The following is a 19,503-nucleotide window of genomic DNA, read 5'->3' as shown; positions in this document are numbered from 1 at the left end:
TTTCATATAAAATATTATTCCAGCACTTCATACCATCTGTCAGGTGCCATTTAGGGAGATGCAGTTTTAAAACTATTCTGTGTACATACAGAATGATTGGAGAAGGAGTCACAGTGCTATTTGGGGGATTGCAGGGTGGCTTATATTAGTCATCAATACCAGCATTGTATGTGGGAAATAGAATGCTCAACCTGTACATCTTTATGTTCTAGAAATACTTCCAACTTCAGTAACACGATAAGGATGACAGAGGCAATCGTAATTCATCTCTGATTCTAGAAACAGTTTGATTTCTGCCATGAAATTTATATCTGACCTTCACTCTGTTTGCAGAGTGTTGTATGATTCCTGCGATAGTGTGATTTCTGACTTTGATCAGCCATCCAAAGCAACTTCCAGTCATTGTGTATTGTTTCTCTCAAAACTGAAGATGTGTGAAACATGTATGTGTACATGCTATGTAAATACAAGTTGTTGTTCTATAGTATCAGAATATCACAACACAGAATCCTACCATTCAATAAATCTGCACTGATGTGTTTCTGTACATGAGCCACCTAATCTAATTCCACTTTCCTGAGTGTTCCTCATACCCTTTAATATTCCTCTTCTCAAACAACAAAGTCCTTTTTCTTAAATGAACTCTGTCTCAATATTGGTTTGTGACAGGGAATTTCCCCTTCCAAACACCCTCAAATAGTACTTTATTAGTGCTCTGTTCCTTCCTTCATGCAGTGTCGAAAATGAAACACTGAAGGGTTGCAGAACTTCATGCAGCAACATGTATTAATAGAACATGAAATTATGTGATTTACCACAGTCCTCAGTCAGTAATTTAATTTGTTTACAGACAGTCTAATAAAAACTTCAGCTGAGGTTTTTAAAAAAATGAAATAATTTCAATTATTTGTGTACTATCAAAAAATCTTCATATGTCCTCTTTTATGAACAAAATTAGCATAATAGATCAGTAATATGTCCACACAGGGCTGATGGGCATTACATTGCCCAAGGACATTGCTGGATGGAATGATACTAGGTAGAAAAATGTCATTTTGAATTTGTTTCATGTTCGTAAAACATATTTATCTATGCCCCTGACTTTTGGAACTCCCTCCCTCAACCATCTTGTCCGTTCTCTGTATCTGTCTTTAACTCTTACCTAAAAACCTAGCTCTTCGGCTGCACCTATGGTCACCTCTCTCCTTCCCACTCCTCCCGTGCTGATTCCAAACTATTGAGCAGTTGGGAGCTCCCAGCGCCTTGGGATGTCCTTCCGACGTGAAAGGCGCTATACAAATGTAATTGTTTTTGTATTATCCTACATGGAGGGCACTGAATTGCTTTTGTTTATGTCTTTGAGCACCTTTTGTTCATGTCTTGTTCTTTAAATACATGTTTGAATCAAAAAATGTATCATCATTTTGAAGAGGCCCAGATTTTTGGATATACTTTGCAGTATAATTATTCTAATACATTACAATTGCTTTCACATTTGACCATATATTGACCTATATCTAGAGAATAGTGTGGATTCAAAGTAATACCTACCAAATATTGAAACATATTATTATCCTTTTATCCATTATATTATTATAAGAACATAAGAACTAGTAGATGAAAAAAAAAACCAAGGTCCATCTAGTTTGCCTTTCACCTTTCTGGTGGTCACATTCACATATGTTCCAAACTACCTATGTACTATATCCCATAATGTTATTTCCCAAAAGAAGGAATCAACATTTCCTGCTAAACCGTCTCCCCAGGGAGCCTGTTCCACAGATTTACTATTTGCTCACTAAAATAATGTTTCCATAGATTTGTCTTGAATTTACCTCCTTTCAATCGCAGGCCGTGACTTCTGGTTTTACTATTCTGATATTATCCAAAGCACTTTGAGACTCCTCGACAACATGACGAGGCTCTATTTCAAATGCAAGGATTATTATTATTATTTATTATTACCCTTTCTTATATTTACACAGTGTTCTCCTGTAATAATACTTTGTTTTAATTGCTGCATTGTTAAAGGTGGTATCCTTCGATGAGATGCTAAATGAAGGTCCCATCTTGTCTTTTAGGCATGTTCATGGCACTGTTTGACAAAAAAAGAAAGTTTATCCCAGTATCCTGGCCGACATCAGTTCCATACAAGGATTGTAATGATGTTTGTTTTAGAATAGCAACACATGTTCTGTTGATTATCCACTGTGCAAAAACACTGTATTATATTTGTAGTTTCTAATTCTAATAAGAACCACATTCAGTTACGGTTCAGAGTTGGAGCTCTGGCCAAGCTTGAACTGCAGCCCTTATCAAGGAGTTTTTATACAGGGAAGTCATTTAGGTGGATTTTTCCCATTTAGCTTTCTATACCTAATGACTTCTTTATCCTGCATCAATTTGCCACAAAACCCCAGTATAAATCTACTTTGAAACATGTGATCATAAAGCATTGGGCTGGAGACTGGCTGCCAAGACCATTTTGAGGAGCTAGTTTTGGCAGCACATTGATTCACACCCCTGCAGTGTAAATGCAGTCTGTGCAAATCGGTTCATTTCTGCTGAAAAGGGCCCCTTAAAGGCTCTTGTTTGATTCAATTGATAGCTCAAGAACAGACTGAACTTCATATTATTAAAGAGACTGTTGCCTTTTCTGAGTCTCTTCATTGCTGGAAATCATGTCACATATAAATTGGGCATGATGTAGCCTTACAAATGGAGCCACATCATTATAAATCTTAATAATAGAACTTCAGATTGTGCTTAACTGTGGCTGAAGAGGGGGATCTTGAGACTTGCTTTGAAGGAGGCAAGAGAGGGAGCAAGGAGAAGGGACTGTGGGATGGAGTTCCATAGGGTGGGTACAGAGAGGCTGAAGGCCCGACCGCTGATGGTGGATGAGGGTTATGGTAAGATAGCAGGACAAGGGGGCCTCACAGGTTCACAGTTTCAGGACAGGCTGAAGGGCAAGTTTAGGATAGACACCAAGACAAATTTGTTTATGGAACCTGGAAAAGAACAGGAGAAAAGTAGAGGCCTTGACTTCACAGTCATTTATAAAAACTGCTTGCTGCTATAATGGGACAGCAACAACAAAAACAAAATTACATTTATATAGCGCCTTTCATGTCGGGAGCATGTCAGAAGGGACGACGGTAAGGTGGGTATTCTGGAAAGATGAGATCAAATGGACCTTTATCTGAATCTCTCTTGTGATCTCTTGAAGTATTAGCTGACGTTTCTCAGCACTTTCATTGCATAAATGGTAAATTACCCTGTAGCTAAACTATTATAGTGATATACTACAATGATTATGCAACTCACTGGCTTGATTTATTTTAAGTACAACACTAAAATCTGGACTACATTGGGTTGGATGCACATATACATCTTGGCTGGCATTTTTCCATTTCTCTAATGCTGGCACAATTGCATAAATAATAGAAAACAGTCTCTTTCTCAGGCAACTTGGAGGGTGAATGCTTTCCTGTTGAGGTGGGTACATGCATTATATTCTTAAAATGGTACACAATCTGCTTATTTTGGTAATTAACCTATGACTGCACTTATTCTGTTGACATAGTCACTACACTTCAAAGTAACTCACTGTGTGAAGCACTTTGCGATGTTTCTACATGATGAAGTGCATTTTTTTAATCCTAAAGTTTCTATTACATTAAGCGAACTTGGTTTTATACATAAATTAGATTTTAACTGTAGAGTTTCAAGATAAGCAAATCATTCAGATTGAATTTGTCCGTTTAACTTACAGGTTCTTTCATGTTTCTCTTGTCATTGTGTAGGTCATTTTCAACAACTATTTTAGTAAGTCAGCTTTGTGCTTTGTAAATAATTGATCAGGAATTGTAGTGCTTTGTTTGAGGGTGATTTACATTCAAGAAATGAAATAAGTAATCTGATGAAAGTACAATGAAATAGAACTTTCGTGAGAAAAGGGCTTTGTTTCTTTTTCAAAAAACAATGATAAATGAAACAACATCAAATAAATACACACTTTGCCTTTTTAGCACTGACCAAAGCCTAAACTTTTACTGAGATAATATTTTTAGTTTTTAATTCACCAACACTACTTTAAATGAAGAAAGCCTCTTTCATATTGTGAGGTGCAAAGTGCAGTAGGTGATGCGCTAAGTTTTACTGGCAACAATTATCGCCTATGATTTCAGTACAATGGTTTGACCTGAAGCTGGTCTCAAAGGTTGGCAGTCACCATTGTTGCTGCCCGCGGAGCTCAGTCTTTCAGCGCTGCTGCATCCTGGCCTTCGCTATTTGGTGCTCACAGAGCAGAATAACCCCCAGAGCAGTTCATTGTAAGTCTGGAACTCCATCCCGGAATCCCTTTGGCTCGCCTCACTCCCTCCATCCTTTGAAAGCCTGCCTCAAGACCTACCTCTCTGACTGTGCTTTTGGTCATCTCCCTCCTCCCCCAACCCCACACGGATCCCATCTCCCTTGCTTGGTTGCCCAGTAGCTGTGTAAAACACTTTGAAACATCTTCCTGATGTGACTTTGCCTTTAGTTAGCTATGAGGTCCTGAAACCCCTGGAACTCGCTCCTTCTGCCCTTTTGTCTTGCTCCTTTCTTTCTTTAAATCCTGCCTAAATGAACTACTTCATTGACCATGCCTCTCTGGTCACCCCCACCTTTCTTCTTCCTTCTCTCAGTTATGCCTCGCTTGGTGTCTGATCATTGTAAACCATTCTGAGCGTTAGCTTACATGAAGGAACATCTCAAACTACTTTACAAAGACTGATTGGGAGCTTAGCTGAGAGGAGGGGAGGTGTGGCTAGGTGGTTGGATACTGCATAGTTCAAGCTGTTTGGTTTAAATGACAAAAGTGTTGTAGTAGCTGAGAATCTTTGGTAATTTTACTTTGAAATTCTCCTGTGGTATAAAGAGAGACTATTAAATCCATTTGAGTAAAATAACACATCCTTGCTCAAAACAGAATGAATTATCTCAGCCTTCTTTAAACTTGTGATTCATTAACAGAACTAAATTGCACTAATACAATTGTAATACTGCACTTTGTTTGGAACCAAAAAGCTTGTTGCCCCATTTATTAAATAAGCTTGATTTATTTAGGCAGTCATGCGTGATTTGGAAAGAGAATTTAAGTTAATTTACAAATGCTAGATGAGCAGTGACGCAGCCTTATAGCACTGCTAATGGAGCTACTGTTACTGATGTCAAAAATAATGTGATTAGGAACAAAGAGGAGTTTAGACATTGATTCATTTTATATGATTAAGTATTTTGAAGAGTATCATATCTAGGGCACTCTTCCATTTCTCCAGTGCTGGCACATTTGGTGTGGGATTTAGTGTAAACATGTAGTTTTTCCTGGCATCAGTACACCAAATCCAACACATTAACTTGAGCATGTTGCCCTTTGATGACTTATGACCATTTTTGTTTGTACCCCACAAGATCATATATATATATTTAAAAAATGTGGTCATTCAATTCACGACTGTTTGTGGGACACTGCTGTGCACAATTGGTTGCTGCGTTTCGCCCACAAATATATAGTCAATTCACTTGAACATACATTCTGTGAAGCGCTTTGAGACGTCTCGAAGATGTGATAAGGCGCTATATCAAATGCAAGGATTATTATTTTTATTATAATATGCCAGTGGATTTGACACTACCACCAATATATATTTTGTCTTGAATTAGACAGAAATACAATGGCTGCAAGGTATAAATGTCTTTTTTTTGAAGCTCGATTCCTTTGATTTAGGTCAGGGAATTAGTGCTAATTTCCTGCTAGATGTAGTGACATTCTCATGGTCAATTTTTATAAGTGCATAAATTGCAGAAAATTCATAATTATCAATTCCCCAATATATCATTCCAACCCTCAGGACCTCCGTTTAGATATCAATCTCAGTTCCAACTTTAGAGTCCAAGTGAAGTTCAAGTTGTTCAGGATTCACAAACTCCTTTTGACGTTCTCAAGATTTACTCCCCTCTGTCTTAATGAAAAGAGGATTCGCATTCCCATTGGGGATGAAAATATGATCTTTACAATTTGGCAGGCACTGCACTAACAGCTTGTAAATTAAATTGCAGGATTAGCTATGTGTTAATCGCTATGAAATTTGCTATAAAAAAAATTGGAAAAAATCTGATTCTGAAAGCCTGCTATATCCATTTTGCGTCCTGTGTTTCTTTTTCTTTCCAACTTTTTTGTCTAAGTATTCAAGTCTTTTCTTCACTGAGAAACAGTTCTGAAGCAAAACACTGGTGAAGGTCAGGACTTCTATTTTGGAATATTGTATTTTCAACCCCATTGCACATTTCTCACTTGTCACTTTTCTTTAGACTTGCTTGAAAGAAGACACAGCAAATAACTTACTCTTATTTTTGATGGGAAAAGGGAAAAGTAAGTTTTTAGTGTTGTCAAAACTAATGTTATTGTCATTATGTTGAGGGAAGCATTAGAGACCAATGTAAAGACCACTGTGAACAATGTTACCGAACCAGAATTATAATGCACAAGGGAAACGTACCTTAGAACTGTTTTATAGTCACGTTTCCAATCACCTCCTGAACATATGGCTTGTGAAAGTACAGTGACTATTGTGCCAAGCTTTTGTAAATGCATCTCGCACACTGCCTTTTAAAGGGTTGAGAACAGGTAGAAAATAGTTTTCAAGATTCTCATTTATGGACCTTTGCCTTAAGTTCTAATAATCTTAAATCATTATGATCTTTAAGCTCTTTGACCTTTGGGAAAGATGACCAAAAGTAGTGTCCATAGGGGTAAATCTTGAGGTGGACTTAACAACAGTTGTATTGGCAGTTGAGGCAAGCTCACTTTCTCCAGACATTTTTTTCTGGTGGGAAATGATTTCTTTCTCTCTCTCTCTCTCTCGCCCCCTCCCTTTTCCAATTTTCTCCTCTCCTGAAAGCTCTCACTGGGGTAAAGTGTCACGTGCTGTTTGGCTGTATTCAGGACCTCGCCCATATGTCTATTCTTTATGTTGGCCCAGACAGTCACTGTTGGCAGGCTTTTTTGACAGCAGGGGACATTACGGCAAGCTGGTACCATGTGATGCAACCTCTGAAATGTTGCAAACTATGATCAGAAATAATAGCAGGGTTCACTCCTAGGGCCAGTTGATAACTATTGCTAGCTTTTGACCATATTTTTGGTTGATGATTAATATCGAATCACAGGTCACATTTTACTCCCGTTATTTAACTGTGAAATAAGGTTGTCCTTTATTAAGAGCAACTTTACCTTGTTTTGACTTGATCAGCATATATTTCTTTGGAGCTCTGCCTGCTTTCTGCACAGTACTGGTGGCACAGCAGTCTGCAGACTGACAGTCACACTGCCTCTCCTTTAGATGGAAAGTTGCCAATCTCTTGTGATTTGCCTGGTCAGCACTACGGGAAATCAAGAAGGCCAGTGAGAAAGGAAACATTCCCTTCTGTATACTTTGCTGGCTCGCCATAGAGTGGCATCAGTTAGAGTTTGGGTTGCAAAGAAATAAAATGCTAAATAATAAATAATCACAATTATTTTAGAAAAGCTACATTTCTGTTAGGCCACGTGGATTGTTTTATGCTGATCATTGCAATTTTTTTGTAACACCTTTGTAACTTCCAGCATTTGTAGATTGCTGTAAGTTAGATCTCAGTGTCTGGAAAGCATTTTTTCATTACAATAGCCTATATAACTTATATAAACAATATCAAATTATTCTCAGAAAAGGTTAGCATCAGGTCTCAAAATCTTATATGTAATCTCAAATGTAAACTACATGTAATCTCAAATGTAGATTTACAAGATAGACCTTATTTAAAACAAATAACCCTAAATACAATTGGTCATTCACATCATGGCTATTTGTGAGACACTGTAGTGCCTAACTTGTCTGCGCCATTTCACCTACAAAATGCAGTCTTTGCAGTATATCCTCAAGGGTTTACAGTATATCTGTTGTATGAAGCTTGGAGTTGTCTTCCTGACGAGAAAGGCACTTCATCAAACACAAGGATTATTATTTTTAATTATATTATTTAAGATATATTTAAAGTAGAACAAGGTGTATAGTATGCCACATGCTGCTATGTTACCAGTTTGACAGTGTTTTCTGCTTCATTTTCCTTCTGGTATTGCTGTATGATCCACATAAACTGCAGCCCAAAATTGTCCCAGGAATGCTCTCTAACCTGGGTGAGTTTGGAGATATTAAGCCAGGGTGGTGATAGGGGCACTATAATTAGCCTTAGTACTCTTACATTAGGGAAGGGAAAATCAATCAGGGCCCTGCTCCTAAGTGCTATTAAGTGACACTAGCTGGAAAGTCTGAGTTTATAGACATCCAGGAATGACAGGATCAGATATGTCTGTGAGGCCCCCCCCACCCTCCACCCAATATTAAAAAGAATGCTAACCGGGCTCTCTGATATGTACTTTACATTTGGAAATTCCCAATTTCTTGATTAGGAATGTAACATTTTAAATAAACAAGGGTATCAGCCTGGTCCTATACCAACCTTACAACCTGTGAAGCTACTATCCTACTTTCATTTGTAGTGAGCAAACCCTGTGCCCACTTAGAATGGATTGCAAAGAAATTATGAGACGCTTTTGAGATATTTTTAACTGCCAATTGTGGTCGGCTGAATATTGTTCATTAGATCACAAGATTGGTTCAAATGAAGAAAACTCTTCGGCCCATTCTATCTTATGCTTCCAAAATAATAATAATAATCCTTGCATTTGATATAGCACTTTTCATGTCGGGAGGACGTCCCAAAGCGCTTCACAGAACGCACTGTAAAGTGAATTGACTGTATATTTGTGGGCGAACGCAGCAGCCAATTGCGCACAGCAATGTCCCACAAACAGTCGTAGATTGAAAATGACCAATTTATTATTGTTTTTGGTTTTGGAGGGATTATTATTAGACGTGTGGAGTAAGGAAACTTGCCCAAGGTTTCGCCCTGTCTGGAATTGAACTCAGGTCACTCGCTTGCAAAGCGAGTGCTTTAACCACTGAGCTACAGGACTCCACAAATATCCACCCCCCTGTCTTCTCACCACAATCTAACTATCAGCAGCTGGTGTGCATGGGGGCATTCATTCCCTCTTGCACTGCTTTCTGGCACAGAATGTCAGTTGCAGATGCTTGACAGCATCTCAATGGGACACAAGGATTACAGTTTACATTTTCATCCATAAGGTATAAATGGCTTTGTGCTGTGGTGTATAAGATTATTTATAACGTCAGCAATGTATATGCAGAATGACTGTGCTCCATAGTATTGACATTACTGAATATCATTTTTCTAAGGTGAGAGAGCCAGGTCAAACCAGACATGTCCACAGCTCACTAGGAAGCAATTCAGAGTAGGAATCCTGACTTGGTTAGTACTTTTACTCAGGTTATTGGGGAAGCCCTTTATTTTATTTTTCATCTGAGAATCCCAACCACTTGGCTCAGTCGAAACTCATGGGTATTTCTTCAGTCAATTGCTAAGTTTATGGACCTCTGTGGGCAAGAACTTGTATTCATCACTGATGTGTGGATGAGTTTAGAATGAGCTACACACGTTCAACAGGCAAAGCCGATAAATACAGGTACCAGCTGAGAATGCAATGTTCTTGCCTGCCAAGGTCAGCAAATGTATTAATGGCTGAAAATGACCCTCCTTCCCTCAGTATTGGTACCAGGTGATGATAAGGTCCTTGTTGATTATGACATGGTTACAAAATCAGGAAGGGACTTTCCAAAAAGCACAAGAAATTAACTCAATTTTGCCACAAGATATTGGAGTTGATTGCTAAATGATCTGACATAGAGAGCAGGGCGACATGACTCAGCCTTTGCACAGCATGTAACTGCTCCCAGTAACAGCAGACAGCACAAAAAATGGGTGGAGGGAGGAAGTAAACACTGAAAACAAAGTCAAATGGTTTGTGAGGAGGTTTTCGGCTAATTTGTTTATAAAGCCTGACGTTGGCGACCATCAGGGAGTCATTGTGACAGAAGTAATACTCTTACCTGGTACATGAGGTGGATCACAACTGAATCAGTACAATATTCATATTTCGACTAGGGGAAGCATTTTGCTGATCAATTTAGTATAGTTAGATGTACAATCTCCCCAGAGATGTGAAAGCAATGATACAATACAATACACATTTATATAGCATCTTTCACCACTAAACTGATCAGTTCCGATTAGTTTTATTACTTTTCATTAGGTCTGGATTAAGTTAAGATCTGGGACTAAATCTGTGTAAAAAAAACTGCTTTCCAGTGTCCTTCGCAATCTTGAACCTGTGTCCTCTTGTCCTGGTACAATGCTGTGTCTGAAAGTATTGGATTGAATAGTGGACCCCTGTAGCGTATTGGTTAGTGCACTCATCTCGCAAGCGAGAGGACCCGGATTAGATTCAAGAACAGGGCGAAACCTTAGGCAAGTTTCCTTAATTCACACTCCTCTGTTTACCTAGCAGTAAGTAGGAACCTGGTAGATTGGCGGATCACTTTCCACTCGAATCCCGACTGTTAATATGGAACAATTGGCTGCCGCATTTCGCCCACAAAATATACAGTAAATTAATTTTACAGTATATTCTATGAAGCCGCTTTGAGACATCTCAACAACTTGATAAGGCGTTATATCAAGTGCAAGGATTATTATTATTGTAATGAATGGGAATGAATCATTTGGCACCAATAAATTCATGCATTTGTTTTTGTGTCACAGGCCTGTGATTGGTGCAAACATATCCATCACACCAAAGACTACGTGGACACGAGCGACAGCAGAAGCAAGCTTCAGTTCTGTAGCATGAAATGTACCAACCAGTACAAAATGGATCGTTTTTACAAAGATGCTCAGTCTAACCTGTCCATGGATGTCACTGATGCCCCTTCTCCGACAATGACAAACAACAAGTTAGAAAACGGAGTGACTCAGTTGATTACCGCAGAGGCATGGAACATCAACCCTTCAGGCCTCATGAAAAAAGCACTTTCCCCCTTGGTGGCTGTACCTGCCTCGACTATAATGGCTCCCCAAACAGACCCACCAAGTGGAGTGTCACTTAAAGTGGCAGCAACAGTCTTGCAACCCATCTGTTTAGGAGATAGTCCGATGGTGCTTCCTATCCACTTGCAAGTGGCTGGGAGTTCAACACCCCAGATGGCCCCTGGCAGTAATACACCATGGGTAATGACCAATCAGGGTGCTGTACCACTCTCGTTGCTGTTGGAGCAGCATTTCATTCAGCATTTGAATTCACCCTTGCTGCTGGCTTCACCTACCCCGAGTCCTGTCAACTCTGTGCAGAGTCACGTTATCCCTGGCATCACTGGCTCTTGCTCTCAGGGTCCCACACTGGCACAGAAACCTTCAAGTCAAAATCAGGAGTGTGAATTCCCACATTCGTTGCAGATTCCTGGTTTTACTGCTGTTCTCCAGGATCTTTTCCCTTCACATAACACAGTCCCACCACCAGCACCACCGGCAGCAGCAGCTCATGTCCAGCCAGGGCCGGAGAGTATGGCTGCCAATTTCACCTCTTTCCCACATCCCAACTTTGCTGGACTGTTTTCCCCGTTAGTTCCTCCTGCCACACTCCTCGTTCCATACCCAGTGATAGTTCCTCTTCCGGTACCGATACCTATTCCCATCCCGATTCCCATTCCTATGGAACAGGATTCAGATCTCAACAAGTTCACAGACGGCCACAAAAGAGCCAACTTCAGCAGCAGTACCATGAGCAAAAGCACTCAGACATCATGTGAGAAAGAAGAGTTTAAAACATCAGAGTGCAGCCAGCATAGATCTTTACAAGATTATCAGCACGCAGTCTACAAACTGAACGCTGAGAACGAAGCACTTGATCTTTCCATAAAGCGAGCATCTGTAGTGAAGAAGAATGAATTTGTCTACCAACAGATAGAACAGGATGGCGTGCTGGATCTATCGATCCCAATCCCTAAGAAACCAAAAGAAGGTCAGGGCACTACAGCCTTGAAATCATTGCGTGAAGCCCTACCACATATTAGTCAGCCCTGTTCCAACCCTCTACCGCCCATTGGCACACAGAAGATAGAGAGCATGATGCACGGCATGTCTGACAACTGTGAGTTTACCAGCCAGCACAAGTGGGTGATTGATCAGAACTACAGTAGGTTGAGAGACGACTCACGACTTGGCAGCCACACTGAAAGTGTGAGCGGCACAGACACCACAAAGGTCATTGTATCTGTCAAGGATGCTGGCCCAGCCATTCTTTGTGGCAAAATAAAAACTGTTGTCGGAGTCTCTACAAAGAACTTCTCTTACAAGACAGATCTGTCCCAGGAATCTGTTTTACAGTGTTACGACGTGAAATCGCAACTTGAGCTCAGAGACAGCAGTGGGATTGCTAAGAAAGCTAATAAAAACCGAGGCATAAAATTAAAGAAAATGAGCTCACAGGATTTACATGTACTTCCAATAAAAAAACAGCGCTTAGCAGCCTTTTTTGCAAGGAAGTAAGGTATGTGACCATTTTACAGAACTTAAGTCGGTTTAATGAAGGAGAACCCAACGAAAGCTCTGGATCACAGGTTAGCTTGATGCGTCTGTTATGGGATTATTTCTTGCAGTTCTGACATTTTATTGAATATTTATTTAATGTGATAGTTTTGCCTTTTAATTGTATTGGCGGCTTGCTTTGGAACTAACCTGAATCACTTCCCCTGTACATTAGAATGGAGATATGTTTTTAGTAAAACAATCAATGGTTATTAATGTGCCCTTTTAGACAGCAACACCTTTTTGACATCGAAGAGTTCCGGTTGCAAGATGTACAGTTTCTTGTCTTCAGATGTTTCCTGGTCACCCTCCATCTCTGCAAGCACTGGTTGTCTCTTCAGTCTGGTTCAACGTCTTTCAGAGGAACAAGCTAGATCACTTCATTGGAAACTCTTACCCTTCAGAGCCAATCGCTGGATGCTTTACACTGAAATAACTGCAATTCAAATCATTTTGTAATGTTGCGATCATAACATTTAACATGGTTTTCACTAGTTTTAAATTCAAGGACCCTGTTCCTGGAAATTCTGTTGTTAATGTAAAATGTCCAGTCTCAAACAATGTGGGCCTAAAATATAACTGGGTTCTGGCCTTAAGACTAATGTCTTAAAATTTCAGATTGTGCAGAATTTTAATAACTTCTTAAATTTCACCTTAATTTGGAAAATAAATGTTTTTGTGCAGTTCGCTTTAAGATTGTTCAATAACTGCAGAAATCCGGTTCCAAATGAAGAATTTTTTTAATGAATTTTCCAAAATTGTGTATAATCTTAAATTTCTCAATGATAATGGTCTCAAGTCAAAATCCATGACTGTCTTCAGCTCCTTTGTCATGAATCTGTGAATATTATTATTTAGTTTAGTTGTGCAATATCAGGCATTTAATATGAATAGGCCTCATTTCTAAAGATCCTTAAGATTTTGTTTCAACAATTAAAAGGTGACAAATTATAAGATTTACCAACGTGAATTGCTGCCGTCAACATCTAAAAGTACACTTACACTTCAAAACCTCCAAATATAATTGCCTTTTATTTTAAATCTCAATTCTGACTAAACAATGGTTTAAACATAAATTAGTCAAAAGGATGACAGAAGTTTATAGATGCAATTTTGCAAGAGGGTTAAGTGAGCCAGAAATAATTTCAACACCTGCACTGCACAGACATTTAGCTAGTATAAGGGTCTAATTTGCGGTATATCTTATTGGAATTCTGCTCTGGAAATAGATCGATTTGCAGGGGAATTCCTGCAGGTTAGAGTGAGTCCACATTGAATGACACACACGTCTGTTAAGCAAGTTTGTCAGTCAATACATGTGGCAGTAAACCTTCACATGAGGGAGAGGGGAATAGGAGGGTGTGGGAGGGAGTAAGGAGCGGGTGGAGACTCATGTGGAGTACAACAAACAATAACAACTTGCATTTATATAGCACCTTTCACGTGGGGTAGCGTCCCGGAGCTCTTCACATTGGCGGAGTCTCACCATGAGCCAGAGGAAGAGGGAAGGGGGAGGTGACAGTAAGCACGGTCAAAAAGGAAAGTCGTTAGGCAGAATTTGAAGGCGGTGAGGTAGTATATAAACACCAGCACGGACTGGTTAGGCCGAGTGGCCTGTTTCCATGCTGTACATTCTTTGCAAATCTTTGTAAATCATGTTAAGAAATAATGCAAATTAAATCCCAGCATAAACAGTTTCAGCCAAGAATAATCCATTTAGTCCCAAAAGATTCCTTAGAGACAGCTATCTCATCCATCATCACTTTTGTTTGTGTTTTGTGTGTGTGTTGTGAAATGAGGTAACATCTGTTTGGTAATAACCAGTCCACTTCATTGTGTTATGATTGCTGTCACGATCTACATTGGCTTCCACAATTGGAGCAGTGAGCTCCAAACTGATGGCACCATTGCTGATCATACTGCCTGTTTTGCTGCGGTTGTTCTTATGATTTGTAACTACAATCTCATAAACCCTGAAGTAATATTGTGTTGGAAACTTTCGTTGGTCTGATGTGAAAATGTTCCCTTCAACAATCACATTGCTTTATTGTTATTCAAAATGGACTTTGTAGAACACTGAAATCCACACACATCACCATCATTTACTTTTACTGGGCTATGATTGGTTTCATAGATCAATGCACCTTATGTAAGTATATTCCGACCACATTACTTCCCAAAAAGTTAATCGTTGGTTCTCAATCTAAGAATCAATGAGACGTCTAGAAGATAGAAGCAATATATCAAATGCAAGGATTATTATTATTATTATATATTATTGTAAGCCTGAAGTCATCAATTTTTCAGTGTAAGTGGCTTTAGCATTTAGGGACTTCAGTGTGTTGATACTCTGGATCTATTGGGAGTGATAATTAGTTGAAAAAGAGGACCCCAAATCTGAGAAACAGCATGCCTTGAACAGCAGAGCTCAGTTGAATGTCAACTTGTGGGCATTTCAGCAATGAGGACAGCTCACAATTCAAGCCATTCTTTTGACCTTCTGTTTTTCTTTATTGGAAACTGATAACTAAAAATCCCCAACTCACTATTAATAATAATCCGTGCATTTGGTATAGCGCTTTTCACATCTTCTAGACGTCTCAAAGCGCTTCACGGAATATACAGTAAAGTTAATTGACTGCTTATTTGTGGGCGAAATGTGGCAGTTAATTGCACACAGCAGTGTTCCACAAACAGTCGTGGATGGACGTACCCAACTTATATTTTTTTTGGAGGGATTATTATCAGGCATGTGGAGTAAGGAAACTTGCCCAAGGTTTTGCCCTGCCGGGAATCAAACCCAGGTCTCTCGCTTGTGAGGCGAGTGCTCTAACTATTGAGAGTATCTCACTCATAAAGACAAAATAGGCCCATACATACTAGAATTAATTGAGAAAAAAAATGCTGCGTGCATACAGTTTTTCTAATGTGGGCACTTCAAGTACATCACATAACAGTATTCTTTAAAGTAAACACACTCAAAAAGACACTCAGAATGCATTGTTTTGTTACCATGGTTTCAAGAGTGAGCCATGTCTTGAGAAAAAACTTGACTTTAAACTTCTTGTAGTTGCTGAATGGGTTGTTGGCCCATTTGTTAATCATTGTTAATTGTGGCTACGACTGTGATGGAATGATCATTTTACATATCTACATCTGAGACTGATTCTGTTGGTTATCGTATGAAATGAAATGATCCTGTAGCTAAAAGCACTTCAACAGCAATGTTATGTAATCCTGGTTAAGAAAAGCATCGGCAAATACTCCAAACTTCATCTGTTTGTTCTGTTAATTATTGATCAGCACCTAAAATGGAAAACAAGATAAGAGAGTACAGTCTCAGGTTTGTTAGATGAAAAAAAAGGGGGAAGTTTGATTTTTGTTTTATTGAATGTTACAATTTGGCATTTATTGCACAAGTGATTATTGAGATTGGATCAATGGAATCATTCAGAAGGGAACTGAGTAAACGCTTGGACAGTGAAAACGATATAGAGTACATGGGGAAAGTGATAGAACATGAGATTAATAAAATAAAGTGGTTTAGTAATACAGGTAACAGTGACACTAATGCAATGGGCTAATGCTGTAAATTTCAGTTTTCTCTGTTTCTTTAAGATCCAAACTCGGATATTGGCAGCCAATACTTTGCAAAAGAGTATGAATCCACCTCAACAATAATGCAATCCTTTTAGAAAATTCAGTTGATTTGCTATGGAATGTTGCTCAGTCGTTGCTACAAAGGTTGAAGTGCAAAGCTATCGATGAAATGAGCTAAACAATACACTAAGGTCTTGTGTAGTTTTTCTGATATATTGTAAATGAACAGCTTACAAACGTATAAGAGAAGAACATGTTTACAGCCATTTTGAAATGCTGCAAAATTTGTAGTTATTTCTTTCAACTGGATCTTTTATAAATATTCTATTGTGGCCTAAAATATCAATAAAGAAACCCAACTCTTTGTCTTCATTTCTCCTTTTTCCATATCCTTTTTCTTTCCAATTTCCTAACTATGTATGTTGGAATTTCTTTTACCCAGTCCTATGATTATTGTATGCATTATTTTCTACATGCATAAGACAGTAGCCACCTTTCTTGATGTGCCCCAATTGAGATCACAGAGGTTGGTATCTTTTGATCTCCTGAGGTTACAGTTGACCTCACTATCTCTGGGCTACGATGAGCAGAAAAATCAATCATGCTTTCCTGCTCTGCAGCACCCCCTTGATCTAAAGTACATGTGTGTGGATATTATGTGAAAACAGAATTGTACCAGTCTGTGATATCATACATGATTACATAATCTGCCTTGCCAACACTCTCTGACTTGGGTTGAACACGGACAGTCTTTTTGCAAGTTACAAAATGGACTAGTGGTACAAATAGAATCAATCCCACTTGAGTCAATGCTTTCAGCAGAGCAGAGGCAGGGAGAGAATTGAGGGAGAAAAAAAAATTGCAATCTAGATTTAATCCTGAGAGGATTTGCAAGGTGTTTTTTGTGGGTAATTTTCCCAGGGGGCTACCAACATGTTCTCACATTGGAAGCCTGGATCGACTCCTATCCTGACTTTCAACTCTTTTTCCTGCTTGGGGCATTGACTTATTGTGATTCAGTCCTGTCAATCCTCAACCTTTTATTGCTTGCAGCCCTGAGCCAAACGAAAGAGGGAAAGAAAGAGACAAAGTGAGAAACTTACTGAAACTAAGTTAAAATAGAAGAATGGGACAGGAAGAGTTCCTTTCTTAAATCAAACACAGACATAGGTGAGTGAAGTCGTTGGGAAAAACATTGGTACTATCAGTGGACGAAGACACATTAAAATTATACCTTGTGCGTGGAAGGAGGGAAAGTTGCGTCCAAAAAGTTTTGAAATAGAACATGCACAATCCTTAAACAAGAGTTGAAGTTGTTTGTTCAAAGATGGCAAAAGACGGGCAAAATACAGGAAGCACTCAGCGAGGGTGGAGGAGCTCTAAGCTGAATATCAAAAACCTGCAGGGTTTGAAAAAGCTGAAACCAGCAGTGACCAAAGGCAGGAAGAAGGATGTGGCCAACAGGAGGTTGTGTGATGAAAGGTGTCTAATGGAAACGTTTGTCAGTGGTGGTCTAGTGCTGAGGAGGAGACTGGAAACTATGGGGTTGCAGATTGTTGCAGAAGGAGCTGAAAATACAGGAACCCCCCCACTGTCCTGACATGTGAAGATGCTGCACCAGATTCTAGCTTGTGTTACAATAAGCTAAGAACTCAAAGTGATGTGGATCTTCTAAACCTTGTTTAGTTCCACCTCATTTCACCGACACACAAACAGGAGAATGTCCTCTGGAACAAGAGAAAATGGAAAAAATTGCCAAAAAGGAAGTTTTTAAAAAGAAGCAGCTGATGCTGACTTTTTTTGCTGATGTTTCGATTGAATCGTTGAAATGCAGCTACAGCTTTGCTCGATTTTAAATAAATTTACTGCATTGCCGTTTTTGCTCTTCAATGCTTTTTGCACACTCTGAGCATCAAAATCAGTGTGCGGCAGGCAACAAAACATTAAACAGCATCCACCAAACTAGTTTGATTGAGTTCTGGAAATAAATTGGCATGCTATTAAACTCGGTTCAGTATTTCATGTACAATCACTCGTCCACAACAAAAAGCTACACCTAATTCACCTACTAGTGTTAACAATCTCAGATTCCCTTCAACAAAACTTGTATTTACACAGCACACTTCATTGTGGGGGAACGTTTTGGTACATTGAACAATAGCGTTGTGTTACACTGAGCCAGGGAGAAAGGGGAGGTGACCGTAGTCATAGTCGAAGAGGAAAGTCTTCAGATGCGATCTGAAGAAGGACAAAGAGGGCACAAGGCGGAGGGATTGAGGCAGGAACTTCCAGAGGTTCAGGGCAGAGTGTCTGAAAGTACAACAATGGATGGTCGAGCCAAGGGAATGAGGGACATGCAGAAGGCCTGAACCGGCTGAGTGAAGCAGATGAGTAGCGGAGTGCAATGTGAACAGGTTGGAGAGATAGGGAGGTGCAGAGGGATGGAGTGATTTTTAGACTTGAAATCAATCTGTTCTCCAACAGGGAGTCAATGGAACCTGGCAAGGACTGGGGTGATGGGGGAGTGGAGTTTGGTTCGGGTGAGGATACAGCATCGGAACTTTGAATCAAAACTTAATGGTGCCCAGTTTGAGACAAACCCCACAGTGCTTATCATGATTGCATTTTAAATATGGTTTTATTAAAATAAGTAAAAGGTTCAATGTAATAATCTTGCTGCATTCCTGTCTGCTATACTTGGCAATCAAACCTTTTGATTTAGTGCTTATGAAAACAAAAAGAAAATAAACGGTTTCACTGATGTTCTCTCTCAGAATGCAATAACGAAGGAATTAAGATGTTATATTATTGTGCTTCACTGCTTCAACACACTTTGTAATTTTTCACAAGAGAGGTTCGGATGAAGACCCATGTAATCTCATCCATTTATAATACCAGCCCAACCGCCTTCCTGTTTCGCCATCAAACTGCAACAGTATCAAGTAACTTAGCTTTAATCACCCTGCCTTGTAATCCTTCCAAGCTGCCATTATCTGCGTAAAGAAATTCTTCCTAGTATTTGTTCTCAACATGGTCGTGCAGCCTTGGCATTTCTGAAAGTATAATTCTGAGTACGTGTTCTCAAACTTAAACATCTTGTATACTTCTTTCAAATCCTCTCTGACATGGCTTTCTTCCAAGGCTGAAGATCTCCGACTTATCTCATCATTTTTAATAGTACATCCTTCCACACTAAGATCCTTCAAACCTCATTCCCATCTTTTGAGTTGAGAAAATGTTACTGAGTGGGAAAGGTAAAACCACTTGAACTGAGTATTGACACCCCTCATGTACTTACATATGTGCCATCGAACACAC

At 39.3% G+C, this 19,503-nt stretch overlaps 1 protein-coding gene across 3 annotated transcripts in view; it reads left to right on the top strand.

Moving 5' to 3' along the window:
- si:ch211-161f7.2 (retinoic acid-induced protein 2) overlaps positions 1-13,373 on the top strand; it is a 37,346-nt gene extending 23,973 nt beyond the window's left edge. Inside the window, exons 2-3 of one of the 3 annotated variants that reach the window (XR_006085028.1) lie at positions 10,765-12,617; positions 12,815-13,373. Coding sequence is in view for 2 of the 3 variants with exons in the window: in XM_042334370.1 (XP_042190304.1) it covers positions 10,765-12,546 (1,782 nt within the window). In the remaining variant the exon portion in view is untranslated. Of the gene's footprint in view, positions 1-10,764 lie in introns of all 3 variants that reach the window. The other 2 variants (XM_042334370.1, XM_042334371.1) reach the window with 2 other exon arrangements.
- Positions 13,374-19,503: the final 6,130 nt, after the last annotated feature.

This window comes from Callorhinchus milii, unplaced genomic scaffold, assembly GCF_018977255.1.
Source record: "Callorhinchus milii isolate IMCB2004 unplaced genomic scaffold, IMCB_Cmil_1.0 Scaffold4, whole genome shotgun sequence".
Lineage (NCBI taxonomy): Eukaryota > Metazoa > Chordata > Chondrichthyes > Chimaeriformes > Callorhinchidae > Callorhinchus > Callorhinchus milii.
Note: the sequence above shows the minus strand (reverse complement) of the source record. Positions and strands in the feature narration are given on the sequence as shown.